Source organism: Cavia porcellus, unplaced genomic scaffold, assembly GCF_034190915.1.
Source record: "Cavia porcellus strain 051 isolate PalLab524CR breed Dunkin Hartley unplaced genomic scaffold, mCavPor4.1 scaffold_8, whole genome shotgun sequence".
Taxonomy (NCBI): Eukaryota; Metazoa; Chordata; class Mammalia; order Rodentia; family Caviidae; genus Cavia; species Cavia porcellus.
In genome coordinates, this window is record NW_026947491.1 from 20356549 (window position 1) to 20372835 (window position 16287).

At 47.4% G+C, this 16287-nt stretch overlaps 1 protein-coding gene, 1 pseudogene and 1 gene segment (V, D, J or C); 2 read left to right on the top strand and 1 right to left on the bottom strand.

Moving 5' to 3' along the window:
- Positions 1 to 223: 223 nt before the first annotated feature.
- On the top strand, positions 224 to 792 carry LOC101787157 (Ig heavy chain V region 3-6-like). The segment is given in 2 exon segments: positions 224 to 371; positions 455 to 792. Coding segments are annotated over 2 exon segments (369 nt in total).
- A 2123-nt stretch (positions 793 to 2915) lies between these two features.
- LOC134477255 (uncharacterized) lies at positions 2916 to 12600 on the bottom strand. Its single transcript, XM_063254462.1, has 2 exons — positions 12039 to 12600; positions 2916 to 6653 (listed from the first exon to the last, which is right to left on the bottom strand). Exon 2 carries the CDS (start codon positions 6584 to 6586, stop codon positions 4712 to 4714), a length of 1875 nt encoding a protein of 624 aa, XP_063110532.1. The 5' UTR covers positions 6587 to 6653; positions 12039 to 12600; the 3' UTR covers positions 2916 to 4711.
- Positions 12601 to 15074: 2474 nt separating this feature from the next.
- On the top strand, positions 15075 to 15558 carry LOC111755912 (Ig heavy chain V region 3-6-like; annotated as a pseudogene).
- Positions 15559 to 16287: the final 729 nt, after the last annotated feature.

A 16287-nucleotide genomic window follows, 5' to 3' on the forward strand; every position in this document is an offset into this window, starting at 1 on the left:
ATTGGGGTACAGGAGGAATCCATTCCTGGGATCAGGATGATAGTGTCATCATTGCCCTGCTTTGACCACTCCTCTAACTTAATCTTCCCACTTATCCCAGATGCAAACCCAGCTGGAATTCAGAATAGCAGGTTACTCTCAGTGGCACAAAAAGAGCAGACATAGTCTGAGCTCAATGATTACTACATATACAAAGTGTGTACCCTATATGCAAATATCTGCTCCAACTTTAGATTCATAATCTGCTCACAGCTTATGAGAACTTACAGCTTCATCCCTAGACAGGGCTGTGGTCTCTCAAGAAGGCAGCAGTGTGGTCTAAAAGATGAGACTGCTGGGTCTGATCCTGTGCCTGGTGACAGCTCTCCATGGTGAGTATCCTTACCATCAGACATGGGTAAAGGGAAAGTTTACCAAAGCATGTGACTGACGGGATGATTTTAATTTTTTCCAGGTGTCCTGTCCCAGGTGCAGCTGCAGGAGTCAGGGTCTGGCCTGGTGGGGCCCTCTCAGACCCTGTCCCTCACCTGCTCAGTTTCTGGATTCTCCATCACAACCAATGGTTATGCTTGGGGCTGGATCCGTCAGCCTCCAGGAAAGAGCCTGGAGTGGATGGGGCACATATGGTACGATGCTGACACTTACTACAACCCATCCATTAAGAACCGCATCTCCATCTCCAGAGACACAGGAAAGAACCAGTTCTCCCTGCAGCTGAGCTCTATCACTACAGAAGACACAGCCACCTATTACTGCGCAAGATACACAGTGCTTTAGTACAATTGTGAGCCCAGACATAAACCTCTCTGCAGGGAAACTCACATCCGGCAGGGGGCGAGCTGCACACATTGCTCTAGGGAACCAACTTCTCAACCCTGTGGTGACATCCTGGAGGGTTTTTCAGTAGTAAAGTTACAGAGATTTTAGAGACCTTCTATCTTACTGATCATAGAATATTATGTTTTCATCGAATCAAGCTTTTTTTGTTTCTCTGTCAATTTCATTACTGATTGCACAATGCAATTTCAATGAATCCCTTATTCACAACCATAGTGTTTATACTGTCTCAATAGTATTTAGGTGTAGAAATATTTAACCATGAAAATTATTTCTCTGCTGAAAACAGGTCTACCCTCCACCTGTAGAGCCTTTCATCCTGTAGGGCACTTTCCATTTCTGTTCACAGAGACTTTTATTATGAATGGCTGGACACCACTGTATGTGTGTGTTGATATGAGTGTTCACCTGTTACTAGAGCTCTTCATTTCCCCACCCTGTGGATGTAGGGTGATGCCTTGGAGATCCGTGGTGTATTTGCTGAGGGGGGGTCTCTCTAGGCATCTCATTGGTAGAGACCATCGTGCTGTCACACATCCTGCAGTCATAGGGCACTGCCTGAATTATATTTATTAGAACCTAGAGTCAGTAGTAGTGCATCTCAGAAACTCTCATAGAAAGTCTTCAATATCATGTCTGTTTGTAATGCTACATGAATTTTCTGTATTTACCTTATCCTCAATAAAATTTAAATGTCTTGTCAAGCTGACATCAGCATATTTGGATACAGTGTTGACCACTTCTTCCTCATCTGCCAGTTGACCTGGGAACCTGATCATGGATCCATTGAAGAACAAGGTAGCCACAGGAGAATCAAGACCAAGTGAGAAGGCCAGGCCCTGCCCACTAAGGAACCTCAACTCCATTTCTCTCTGTGCTCTCCTGAGTCCCTGAGGACAACACTGGTCCAGGCCTAGACTCTGACTCCTTCTCAAATAAAATGATTAGGAGAGAGCTTCGGGATCTTTGGCATTTGGGGATATTGGAAAATGCTTTTGAGTGGATTCTCTAAGACGCAAATCACAGTTGCTGTATCTCTACCAATTCAGGTATATAACAGTCATTTATTCATAGTTCCAAAATTATGAACAAAATTGAGTATCACAGAGGGAATCTTGGCAAGCATTTTGATATAATCATCTATTCATCTTTCTATCACCTATTTAACTATTTGCCTATATTTCCATCGATCATCATTGTATCTATTCCATACTCTGTCATATTTCTATTGACTCATCAACTTTCTACACATTCACCTTTCATTTATGTATCTACTGTAAATGTTTATTCATATAATTGTTACTCATTTTTTAATTTTGTGTTATTTTCTATCCTTTGTGTCTGTACCATCCAAAATTTATCTATTTTGTATCACTGTGTTCATCAACATCTTAAATATTTCATTAATTGTCATCTATGCATCATTGATGCATGTATCATCTGCTTATCTTAACTGCTTTATTAGCATAAGTGAGACACAAAACTGTTGCTTTATAGTCTGTAGGACTGATATTATTGAGAAGTTGCCTAAGAGGCTGAGATAATGATGTAATCCACAAGACCAGTTTCTCATGATTTACATCCTCTTGGCAATATCTTGACGGCACTATGATGGAGGAGACTACATTTTCTTAAAAGTTGTGCTTGCTTGCCTTAAATGTAGCAGCCCCTGCTCTGAGTGTTAGTTATAACAGAATCAAATTTGATGCTTACTCTGAAATCAGCAATCCTGCAACACAGTACAATGTGTGTATTGAAAAGTAGAAAAAGCAAAAATGTGTTTTAAATTTGGACCATGCCTACAAAGTAGAAAGCCTCCATACACTGAAACTCTCTTTCTCTCTCTCACTCTCTCTCTCTGTCTCTTTCTCTCTCTCTCTGTCTCTCTCTCTGTCTCTGTCTCTGTCTCTCTAATACACACACACAGGTTTCCATACGCATATCAATTTCAGTTAAGAAAAGTATATTTAAATTTTGAAAGCCCATATTTTCACAGAGATTATTTATCATTACCAGAGCTATCAATTTCTTTACTGTGTTCCATTACTTGTGTAATTATCAATCACTCATCTATATATGACATTGCATGAAATAGGAAATGACATCATCAAACTAAATGATACCCCCCTCCTGTTATCAGTTTTTTGTTATTTGGAATACACTTGGGAATACACTGACATGAAGGAAATGACCCCTGCTCCTTACCCTTTCACATTCATGGTTATTGAAGGCAGAGCCGAGGTGATGTCCTCACAACAAAATCCCTGCCTTTTTGAAGTCACCCTGGAACTCACCATCCAGCTCATCATGAGAAGCTAAGCAATTCTCATCCTTCGTCTTCCTCTGCTCCTCACCTGAGACTAGGATAATCACTGAGCTACCCTGTATGGAAAGACTAAAAGTTCCTTCCTCCAGTGTGAAGACCCAGGTGGTTTTGCAATGTCCAGTCAGGGTGAGCCCACCTCCCTGAACACACCCACGTAAGATGGAGCTAGATCTTCTCCGTGGCTCTTTTAAATTCCTGCTTGCCAGAAGATCCTTCAAAGCTCTTAGAATGTCTTGTATGCATCCTGTTGTGTCTTTTTCAGTGTTTTTTCAGCTTTAGGAATGAATAACAAGATGTATTTTTAACTTTGCTGGATCAGACCCTTGATTCTTGCTAGCAACAGTTTAAATCTGACCTCTGAAGTCATGTAAGTTTGCTTCTTCAACCCCATAAGAAGGCAAATGTCGGTGTCGATCCCGGCCGGCAGGAAAAAACACACGACACGAGTAGTCGGCGGATAGCCTCTGATTTATTTTCTCTCTCCGTACGCCCTGTTCCGGGATCTCGGATCCCGCCTGAGGGAAGCCTCCTCTGGTCCGTTCCCTACGGCTCCTTGTATGCTTCTCTCAGCAGTCCCTCTTCTTGGTGTGTGTTCTCGCCCCAGGGGTGGTGTCAGCATATATATGGACACATCGACCAATCACATCAAAGTAGGCAAGACGAGCTGATTGGCCAGCGTCAGCTGTTGCTGGGCAGACTAGCTTACAGGGCGTGTTGTTTACTAGCTAGGGAGCAGGAAATGGGCGCCATCTTGGCATACTCGATGGGAGGGGTAATCTAGCTCAGGCTTCACTCCTCACCACAGGCCTCATATCACTCGGTCGACGGGAGGGGCAATCTAGCTCAGGCTTCACTCCTCACCACAGGCCTCATATCACTCGGTCGAGCTCCCAACATCTCCCCCTTCTTTATTTATTAAGATAGTGTGGTCTGTGGGTCCATGTGAGGTGTCTGGGAGTGGGCCTATTTCGCAGGCCGAGGCATGAGAGAATGTAGAGGTCTATACCCTGCTGTGCATCACCTTGTCTCGTACATATCCTTGCGCCAGGACCATGCTCAAGGTGAGTGGTTCATTTTTTCGCAGGGCCAGGCTTTTGTGAACCGAACCTGGATGCATATAGACATTTATTCCTGCCTTCCCCTCAACCCTCGAGGCGGATGGCACTGCAGTACCCTTGGTCTCGCATCTCAATGCCATAACTCTCACTCCCTAGAGGACCCTCGGAGTAGAGCCTGTCTTAGGTTGATCAGGAGAACTTTTCCCGTCTTACCCGTCGTTGGCTTGCCCACTCAACTCTTAAAGCTTATATCTTGGGGGAGACACGGAGGGGTCAGCCGAGTGACATTTGAGGAACCGCGTAATCACTAATTACCAACCATAATCCCCGTTCACTACAATCACTAATTACTATTTTCTAATTATCAATGGGAACACGCCTTAAGCGTGGGGTCCTTCTAGTCTAAGTTCGCAGCCGCGACGGGGAAGGAGACGTACGTAATAATACTAGAACATCCGTAAGAATAATGGCGAGGGCAGCCACGTACTGGTTAAAGGAGCCGTGCCTTTCTAGCCTGAGCCCAGAAAACGCTAGGTGTGGAATCCCCTTGACTCTGGGCCAGCAACATCATCAATGTCATATGTGTCTTTTGGGTCGCCCTTATCGACCGCAGGCACCTAAGAGTCACGAGAGTGACAATCACAAGAGCAAGAATGATCCCATACGCAAGAAGTGACGAAGGTTTGAAGAAGGAGCCTATCTGGCTTAGGACATCATCAAAAAAGGAGGCTGTAAGTATAGGCACCTCTATCTGATCTAGCTGCCGGATAGTCATATCCAGGCGCACGCTAGCGTTCCAAAAGGAAGAATTATAGGTGGTGAGAACATAATCCTGAAATTGCCTGTAAGCCGAACGGTTGACCTGGATGGGGGTAACGCACAACTGGGTGAATGCCCATCTGGCGTCACATAAATTGTTAGCCACCTCCCAGAGTCCCTGGACTTCCTGAGCGATTAGGTCGATCTGCTGCTGTAACGCCATTATGGCGTTGTGCTGGAGGAGGTTGACTTCTTGTTGCTCCCTCAGCGCCAGGGAGGTGGTGTCCGTAAGATTGGTAAAGGCCTGAGCCGTCAGCGTAGACTGGGTCAGAGCAACGGCAGCCGTCACAGCCGTCGCAGTCAGAGTCACGAACAGTGCTGTCAGGGCCGCTGTGATCCCAAAATCTCTCTTACATCTGAGCATGGGTAGTTGGTCCTGCTGATAGACGGGATGAACCCAAACAGATTCGTTAAAGGGAACCCACATCAGTGGGGGTCGAAGAGCCAACATAGCATACGGGAAAGACCCATTCCAGCAGTTCCCTGTAAAGCATGGTTGGTTACTGCACTTAAAGGAGATGTCAGCAGAGAATACCCATAAGTAGGGCGGTTTTACGCATGCAGCCTCAGAATTAAGGGTGACATTGGTGGTTCCATTAGAGGCAGAAGCGTTAATAGCGAGCATGGGTCTTAAGTCCATGCAGGCTCCGGTGGAGAGGCACAACCAATTTTCATTAAGGGGGAAGGGGAAGCTTATTGCCCACTTGTTGTTCACTCTCAGGTAGGACTCCCACCAGGTCAACGCGAATATGTTGTTACTACCGGATGGAGGAGAGAACCGGGACCACCAAGACATGTTTAGATGAGTCACTCCCACGCCGTCGACAGTACAGGGCTGCCATGAAAGTTGTGACAGGTCCACCATCTGTCTTTTTCGGCTTGGGGACACACGGTATGGGCATGTGGGGAAATCGGGACGGGTGTGCATGGCTGCTCGGGGTTTGCAGGTTGAGTTAAAAGTGATGACTCCGCCGCTAAGTGTGCCAGCTTTAAAACATCCAGGCGAATGCAGGGATGGGACAGACAACCTCACCGTCAGGGAGGTATTGTACCATTTTACAAGGAGGGGCAGGAAGCTAACGCAGGATCCCCGGTGACACGAGGGGTTACTATTAGTGGAAAAAATGACCACGTCATTGGTGATGGGAAGGTCAAAACGTATGGGTCTGATGGTTAACGGTATATCTGGTATGCAAGGCAATCTGGCGGAGCAGTTTTTTGCATACAACTTTGGGAGAGAGGGGGCTGTGGTGGAGATAGCGGCTAGCGCTGGCGGATGATGTATTGCTGCCCACACCAAGTCTGCTCCTATTTCAGTAGTGGTGGTGAGCATCAAAACCAGAAGGAAGGGGGCTGCCGGAAGGCGGCGTGGCCTAGCCACTCTGGCTGCACCGTACCCTAAAAGAGAGCCAATTACTATCGAGAGCATAATCATTACTGTGTCCCATAAGTCATACGGTATTCCTCGGTCGAGCAGCAATATCCTGGTCGGACCGATCTTGATTAGGCTGTCCGCTGCCGTTGAGTTTTGGAGTGTCTCCTGCATTATGTTTCGTTGGATTCGCCACACGCGTCAGCCGTTCTGGGACCCACAATGGTTCTCGTCCTGGTTCCTGCGGGAAAACACAAACCGCACCTCGGTTCCAGCTAACTACTGGATCCGGGCCCATCCATTGTCCCGTCAGGACATCTTTCCATTTCACCCATCCCCTATTGCCAGGAGATGGATTACAATGTTCCATGGCCGGGGAGTGATTGTTGTTATTCAGGTTCAGAAAATTGTATGTGAACAGTGCCATGGAGAGCCGTGCCTTTGGGGGCAGGCCCTGACTTATTCCCCCTTTTTGTTTTTGTAGAATATCTTTAAGGCTCCTATGAGCCCTTTTAATAATTCCTTGACCTTGGGGATTGTATGGGATGCCATGTTTTAACTGTACCCCCATTTTTTCACAGAACTCATTAAAGGCTCTGCTTGTATAAGCTGGTCCATTATCAGTTTTTAATATTTTTGGTTTGTCCCATGTGGCCCAAGCTGTCAGGCAATGATTGATTACATGAGACACCTTTTCGCCAGTTTCAGCAGTCGCAAATATAATATGAGAGCAGGTGTCCGTAGAGACATGAACATATTTAAGAGATCCGAATTCTATCATATGTGTGACATCCATTTGCCAAGTGTCGCCAGGAATCAATCCCCTGGGGTTAACTCCCGTTGATACGACGGGTGTGTATGTGGCGCAAGAGCCGCATAACCGTACGATGTCCCGCGCGTCAGCCCTGGAAATGTGGTACTGGTTGGCTAACGTCCTGGCGTTGACATGAAATCTGTCATGAAACAGACGGGCTTGTTCTATTGAAGATAACATATTGAGTATCCACAACGGGCGAGTGGCCACGTCAGCTGCCGCATTGCCCTGTACCATGGGCCCTGGCAGGCGCGTATGTGCTCTTATGTGAGTGATGTATATTTTGTTGTGTCTATTTATCAGCAGAGTCTGGATAGACAAAAACAAATTAGTCACTTTGGAGGTTGGCTTAATCGGGCCCGCAGTCTCAAGGACCTGCATGGCATTAACAACGTATTTTGAATCAGAAACAATATTAAGGGCCCCTGGGAACTTCTCGAGGACGGTTTGTACAATTTGTAACTCTACCACCTGTGGTTGATCTGGTTCAAATTGTATGCTGATCGGAGGCATACCTGAGACCACATAAGCCCCTATCCCGGTTTTTGACCCGTCCGTATAGATCGTTGTTGCAGGAGTAAGTGGTGTGGACGCGGTGATTTTTGGAAATATCACCGGATGTTGAGTAACAAACTGTAGTATGGGGTCCCTGGGGAACTGGTTGTCTATCTCCCCAAGAAAAACACATCTCAGGATGGCCCACGTATCTATACAAGCAGTCAGGATTTTTATTTGAGAAGCGGTATAAGGTACCCGAATAGCATGGGGTGCAGAGCCAAAATGTTGGATAGCCCTGCCATGTGCCTCCAAGGCCAGGGAAGCGACCGTTTTCGGATAATGTTCGATAATCTTGGCAGGTGAGACCTTAGGGTGCACCCACAAAAGTGGTCCCTTTTGCCAAATCACTGCCGTAGGTTGAGAAACGGTCTGCAACAAGCAGACCTCAAAAGGCTGTTCTGAGTCAATTCTCCGCAATGTAGCTGTACTTAGGGCTTTCTCTATCTTTCTCAGAGCAACTCTGGCTTCCGGGGTGAACTCCCTGGGGGAGGCAATATCCGGGTCTCCTTTCAGGAGGTCGAACAGGGGCTTTAAGTCCGAGTTAGGGATGTGTAAATAAGGTCTGATCCAGTTTATATCTCCCAGTAGCTTTTGCATGTCATTCAAGGTCCTTAGGCTATCTGTTTTGATGGTTACCTTTTGTGGAGAAATCGATGTGGGGGAGACTTTGGTGCCCAGGTAGGTCACTATGTCTCCTCCCTGAATCTTGTCAGGGGCAATATGTAAATTTGCCTTTCTCAGGGCCCTGACCAATTGGCCAAGCATATCCTCCAACTCAGTCACATCTTTTGCACTGATTAGCAAATCATCCATGTAATGAATACATCTAATTCTGGGGAAGGCTTCACGCAAGGGGGCCAGTAGAAAATCAAGATACATCTGACACATGGTGGGACTGTTGGCCATACCCTGGGGTAATGTAACCCACTCGTATCTCTGATCAGGACTCTCTTGGTTAATGGTGGGTAGGGTAAAGGCGAATCTGTGGGTGTCCTCTGGATGCAGGGGGATTGAGAAAAAACAGTCTCTAAGATCTATGGCATAGACTGGCCAGGACCGAGGGATGGCTGAGAGGGCTGGTAGTCCCCTCTGGATCGCCCCCAGGGGCTGCATCTGTGAGTTGACAGCCCTCAGATCATGGAGCAGCCTCCACTTGCCTGATTTCTTCCTGATAACAAAGACAGGGGTATTCCAAGGGGAGGTTGACGGCTTTACGTGTCCCGCCTGAAACTGGGTTTTGACTATCTCAGTTAATGCTAAAAGCTTCTCCTTGGGTAAGGGCCACTGAGGCACCCAAACTGGATTTTGAGATTTCCAGGTGATCTTAATTGGAGCGGGCAGGAGAAGTTTCTCAGTGACCCCTAGGAAAAACCCAACCCGTGTCTACCTTCCCTTTTTTCTACAGGTACGGGGGATGTCCGGCCCTGCAGGGCTGCGCCCAGGCCCTTGCCGGGGACATATCCCTGATTTTTGAGTATCCCTTTGGCTTGGGGAGAGCAGGTGGATGTAAGAGTGACATCCATCTGGGTGAGAACGTCTCTTCCCCACAAGGATACTGGCAGCTGCAAGACAAAAGGTTGAAAATGTCCTCGGTGACCTTCCTCATCACCCCAAGGCAGGGTCACGGCACTAACCTGGGGGGCAGCCACTATCCCCAATCCTTGGAGTGTGTTGTCAGCTGTGTTGGTAGGCCAACTAGGGGGCCAGTCTTTCTTGGAGACGATGGAACGGTCTGCCCCTGTATCTAGGAGTCCTGTTATCTTTTTTCCGTTAATCCTGAGCGATAGCATGGGCCTTTTATCAAGAGTCATATGAAGCCCTTCAAAAATTTCCTTAGAGGAGCCAAGTCCCTGACCCCCTCTAACCCGTTGACCGGACCGGGGTCTCTCATGGAGACTGGGGAACAGTAAAAGTTGTGCTATCTTATCCCCTTCATCAATTACTATGGTCCCTATATGAGATTGTACCATGATTTTGATGTTTCCTAAATAATCTGGGTCTACAACTCCAGGGATCACGGTAAGGCCCCGGAGGGCTGTGGAGGACTGTCCAATCACTAAACCAACTAGCTTGTCGGGTAGTGGTCCTTTGGAGGTGGTTTCAACCACCTGAACGCCCATATCGGGTGTTAATAGGAGTCTGGAGGCGACACAGAGGTCCACGCCTGCTGGCCCGGGGGTGGCCCCTGTGGGGGGGTGCCATCTTGTGTTGTCCTGTCTAGGGAGTGGGGGCCCGTCCGTAAGGAGGGCCCCCTCTGGCCGTTTTTTGGCTCCGTAGTCTCCCTGCCACTAATACGGTTCCCCTGGGCATCAAAAATAGATCTGCAATCTTTTGCTTTGTGAGAACCTTTACCGCACCTTTCGCAGGTTCCCGTTCGTCTGTCTGATTCCTGTCTCTTGGATATAAACTCCCCCTGTCCGGTCTTGGGGCAGTTTTTCCTTATATGGCTGGGATCCCCACACTGGAAACATCCCCTGGGCTTACCAGGGTGATTGGTCTTTTGAGGCCCTGTCTGTTGTAAGGCGGCGGCTAAAAGGGCAGCCACGCCTGAGTTGGATAATGGCCCCCCTATTTCTCTACAAATTTTAATCCACGCCTCTATGTTTTTACCTTTATGGGGTGCTATGGCTGCCCTGCAGTCCTTGGTGCACTGTTCGAAGATTAACTGTTTAATAAGAGGAGCAGCAGCACTCGGATCTGAAAAGAGTCTGTCAGCTGCCTCCTGCATTCTGGCCACAAAATCCACAAAAGGTTCTGTGTTGCCCTGAACAATTTTAGAGAGGCATTGTGAGGCCACCCCTGTGTTGTTTACCTGCTTCCAGGCGCGGATGCCTATGTTATGTATCTGTTTATACACATTTGGAGGGAATCTAGTTTGATCTTGAGCGTACTGACCCTTACCCATAAGCATATCCTCATTTTGCCCCCTATGGCCCCTAGCCGCATTTTTTTCAGCCTGTTCGGCGGCAAACTCAGTATACCAGGCGCGCCAATCCAGAAAAGCCCCGGGGGCCAGGCAGGCTTTAGCCAGTTGGGTCCAATCACTGGGCGTCAGAAAGCCACCGGCAGACAAATTCTCCAACATAGTTATAGTGTAAGGAGCAGTAGGGCCAAATGTGGCAACCGCATTTTTAAGCTCCTTAATTTGCTTGATCTCCAGTGGTTCCCAGTAATTGGGTCCTTGGCCTTGCGCTAGGAGCACCGGATAAAGCCCACATTGTTCATACTCATTCGCCCCTTGAGGAATCTGTTCCATTCTAAATGTCCATCTACGAAAATACCTTCCCTGGGACCTTGGCATTTTTTCACAGGGTGGTGCCTCCCCATGAGATGTCTGTCCCTCCCTATCACAAAATTGTATCTCTTTGTAACATGGCCGACCAGTCTTTGGGGCACAAGATGGCGGGTCGCCAGGCAGACAAGATGGTGGCCCTACATGTGACAACGGTCCAGGCCACTCCCTCCATGGGGGGGGTGACGGAGGATGGCCCCAGGCCGCCATCTCACCACAGGAACCGGTGTTTGGGACCTCCCAGGGTGGCGCGGAAGGCTCTACGGCTTTCCGTTGGGGAGTGCTCAGGAGTTTCCTTCCCTTCTCTAGGTCTGTCTGCATCTTGACTAGGTCTCTACGTAAAGCTGCAAAGGGATTAGGGGGGTCACTTGCCTCATTGTCCTCGCCTTCCGAGGTATCTGAGCCCGAGGAATCCGAGGCAGGGGGTACCTCTCTCTTGCCTCGCTCTCGCGAGCGCCTCCGCACGCTCCCTGCGACGGACCCCTCTCGGGAGGACTCCGAACGGGCCCCTTCAAAAGCTCGGCGGGCCTGAGAGAGCCCATCTGCGCTATCCTTAGCCCCATTCCTCTCCCCTTTGAGGCATGAATGAATCATCTCCCAGAGCGGCCGAACCGAAAGTGGGAGTCGGCGCTCCTCTTCTGCTCTTTCTAAATCCTTACCTAATTTCTCCCAGCAAGGTAGGGACAGGTGCCCCGTCGGCAGGAACCAGGGTGCCGCCTCATCTACTTGTTGGAGAAACTCCGTGTCTTGGAGCTCATTGATATACCTGAAATCTTGAGCAGGTCTTTCACCGCTCTTACCAGTGACTTGGAACTCTTAGTGGGTAAGTTGCCCATGCCTGTCACTGAGGAGTCCGTTCTCACCGTGTGAGGCTAACCTGCCACATACACGTGAGCTTGAGGGGAGTCTAAAAAGCCCTGTAGGTGCGCGCCACCCAGAGCCCAGGTTTATCCCCTACTCACCTGTCCTGCAGAGCAATACTGGAGCGTCGTCCGCCTCGCCTCGGGGGTGATCAGTTCCCCGTACGGGCCACCAAATGTCGGTGTCGATCCCGGCCGGCAGGAAAAAACACACGACACGAGTAGTCGGCGGATAGCCTCTGATTTATTTTCTCTCTCCGTACGCCCTGTTCCGGGATCTCGGATCCCGCCTGAGGGAAGCCTCCTCTGGTCCGTTCCCTACGGCTCCTTGTGTGCTTCTCTCAGCAGTCCCTCTTCTTGGTGTGTGTTCTCGCCCCAGGGGTGGTGTCAGCATATATATGGACACATCGACCAATCACATCAAAGTAGGCAAGACGAGCTGATTGGCCAGCGTCAGCTGTTGCTGGGCAGACTAGCTTACAGGGCGTGTTGTTTACTAGCTAGGGAGCAGGAAATGGGCGCCATCTTGGCATACTCGATGGGAGGGGTAATCTAGCTCAGGCTTCACTCCTCACCACAGGCCTCATATCACTCGGTCGACGGGAGGGGCAATCTAGCTCAGGCTTCACTCCTCACCACAGGCCTCATATCACTCGGTCGAGCTCCCAACAGGCAAAAACATATTTTCAGTGTTGAAAAAGAAAAAAAAGTCATTGGGCTGACAAAAGTAATAATTCAGAGTGATCAATTACATTGGAATATGGAGGAGTGCAAAATGCAACATCACTGATAACAACTATTCTCTTCCTACAAAAGTCACTGGGGCACGCAGTGGAGGGAACAGCGACATGGTGAAAATTCATGGCTGGAGGCCAGCAGAGGACCAGGGTGAATGTGAGAGCTCCTTGGATCACTAAACCCATTAGGTTCCCCCAGAGCCCTCTGTGATCTGAAGGTGAAGACCAAACAGACCCTCAGGGCTCTGACAGGGAGAAAGGAGGACAGATCACTGAGATTATCACTAAGTGCCTTCTCCAGACACTCAGGAAAAGAGCTTTGGTTACAGCTTGTATCTAATGCTCCCCACAGCCTCATGTTCCCATTCATGGGGAGATGTGAAGATGGCTTGGTGTGATACTGGTGTAAGGGTGTGACATTTGGATTCACTGTGTGGATGAGGGAAGGCAAAACCTGGATGTGTTTGGCAGTACTCAAAAGCCTTTTGGCCTGCATGACATAAAAGGGACAGGCAGATTGGCTGCTGCTGCTTCCCAGGCTTGTTGTCTTCTGCTAGCTGCCATGAAATGGGCTTTTCACCTCCACGATGCCTCTCAGCCATGCCATTCTGCTTCAGAACCTGCTGACTAATGACTGAATCCTTTACAAACTGTGTGCTAAATCATTCTTCATTTAATTTTCATGGCAGGATTTTGTCACCAATCACAATGGTAATAAAACTTATCTTTGATGGAGGTCTGTGGTGACTTAACACCAGATGAACTGAATCGGCATTTTGTTGAGTGTGGATGCCCCACCTGAGGACTGTTGTCAACATCATAAAAAGAACTGGAGAGGAAGAAGTGTTGTTGTGTGGCCATATTGGTTTTCCTAGGTGCTGTTGGTTTTCCTGTTGCCATGGGTTCATGTGGAGGACTTATTGAGCTTCTTTCCAGATGTGAACTAGGCTGTTATCATCAGAGGAGCTCAGGACCTTGTTGTCACTAAGAATGAATAAGTTCATTTTGGGAAGCTCTGGTCCTTATTTTTCAAATTGCTTTCTGGCTCCAGAGTGAAAGATGTGTGCTGTTCAGTCTCCTAGAGAAATTGTCACGCTGGCTTCCTGATATGAATTGCTATTTTCATCAGAGGAGCAACTTTGAAACTCATCACTGATGAGGATGGCTGTATTACTTTTTGGGTGAGCTCTGGTCTTAGTTTGAGGGCAGTTTCCTGGCTCCAGTACAGGTCCCTTGGCCTGATGGCACAGATGGTCCACCCCATGGTACACACTTTCTAGCTTCCCCTGCTGACCTTCGCAGTGCAGATTGATGAAAAAGACTTGCATGAGGCATTGTCATGGGTTCTAGGTCTTCAGCTGGGCTCATGCAGTATGTTTTGATGATATCCAGGACCTTAGCTGGATCCTTTGGGTCTTAGTGCATGAATAGGGTTCTTTCACTTTTTCTTCTGGGTGATTATCAGAATAAAGTACTATAAATTTTGTGTCTTGTATTATTTTCCTTTCAATATTGAGTACAAAAACTTTGAGAAAATTGTTCATTGTAGACATTAAAATATTACCAATTTCAAAATTTTCATTCACTAACTTCCAAGATTCATGTGAATGTCACCACTTCCAATACCAGTACATTGTTATGATGTGTATGATGTTCATAATATATAATATGTCATTGTTCAAAAGGAGAAAACTCTAATGTGATAAATGTTTTGAATTTAGGAATAAACTCCAGAGAACAAGAGGAAAAGCTGAATTTAGAAAGGATACATCCCATGGACACTCAAGGTCATGTAGGGACAGGAAACCTCACCCAGATGGCCTTTTTTCCCCCCTCAGATGATTAGAAAATTTTCTGTGAGGCACAATCAAAGTACTTAATTCCAGTTTCTGCTGACTATACTCAGGTGGGACTTGGATCACCAGATGTCTTAGAGGAGGAGGCAGGTGGACCTCTCCTGACAACAAAAATGACAGTGAAACAAGTTCTCAAAGCAACAAAAATGGAACCAAATCAGAGAGCTAAGGGAGGCATGGAGGGAGTATGCTGATTTTTTCGATGAACAACAAGCACACAAGTGTTAATGAAAAGAAAGTCAGACAGGGTTATGGAAATGGAGAAGGGCCAGGAGGAATCTTTCCTGCAGTAAGGAAGGTGGGGTGATTATCATTGCCCTGATTCAATCACTCCTCTGAATTTTACTCCCATTTATCAGACTAAAACCCAGATAGAATTCAGAACAAGAAATTCCTCTCAGTAGCACACAAAACCAGACAAGCCCTGGACTTATTTTCCCCTTTTTATAGGAAGTATGAACCCTATATGCAAATATATTCTCATGCATTAGGTTGAAAATCCACACTGGGGCTATGGGACCTCAGGGCTCCATCCCAGACAAGGCTGAGGTCTACCAGGAAGTCAACAGTTTGGTCTAAACATGAGACTGCTGGGTCTTCTTTTTTGCCTGGTGACAGCTCTCCATGATGAGTGTCCTCCATGTGGTAGTTGAGTTCAGGAAATGTTAACAAAGCAGGTGACTGACATGAAGGTTTTATTGATCCTAGGCATCTTCTGTCAGGTGCATCTGCAGGAGTCGGGGCCTGGCCTGGTGAAGCTCTCGAAGACTTTAGCCCTCATATGCATAGTCTCTGACTACTCCATCACCAATGGTTTTGACTGGAACTGGATCCGTCAGCCACCCAGGAAAGAGCCTGGAGTGGAGGCGCTACTTAAGTAGCGGTGGTAGCAGTAGATATAACCCGTCGCTCCAGAGCCGCATGTCCATCTCCAGAGACACAGGCAAGAACCAGTTCTCCCTGCAGCTGAAATCTGTCACTGCAGAAGACACAGCCACATATTACTGTGCAAGAGTCACAGTGCTGTGATGTAAGTGTGGGCCCAGACAAAATCTCACTGCAGGGAAACTCTAGACCAGTAGGGGGCGATGTGCTTACATTGCTTTAGAACTAGCTTCACTGCCTTGTGATGACATCCTGGAGGGTTTTTTCAGTAGTCAAGGGACTAGGATTTTAGGGACATTTTATGTCCTTGACTCTCGAGTGCTATGTTTTCATTGAATCACGATTTTATTAATTTCCCTATATATTTCACTACGAATTACACAACATATTTTCAAAGAAGCTGTTGTACATTGTGATTACACTAGTTCAATGGTTTCCAGGTTTAGCAATATTTAAATATGAAAATTATTTCTCTGTTGATTGGAGGTCTGCATTCCAACCTCAGGTGCATGTGAGTTGTATTTCATCCTGAAGGGAACTTTCGAATTCTGTTCTTGCGGACAGTTTTACTCTGAATGACTGGATATCACTGTGTGTTGATCTGAGTGTTCACTTGTTATTGGAGCGGTTCATTTCCTCACACTTGGTGATGTAGGCAGATACCTTGGAGATCTGTGGTAGATTGCACTGTGGGGGGGCCTCACTCGGCATCTCATTGGTAGAGACCATCATGCTGTCACACCTCCTGCAGTCATAGGACAGTGCCTGAACCCTGTTTATCAGGACCTAGATTCATGAGTAGTGAGTCTCAGAACCTCTTATGGAATGTCTTGCATATCATGTCTGTTTAAAATGCTAATTGAATTTACTATA

Coding starts and splice junctions, on each gene's coding strand:
- LOC134477255 (XM_063254462.1), bottom strand. CDS start 6,586: ATGCAGGAGACACTCCAAAACTCAACGGCAGCGGACAGCCTAATCAAG.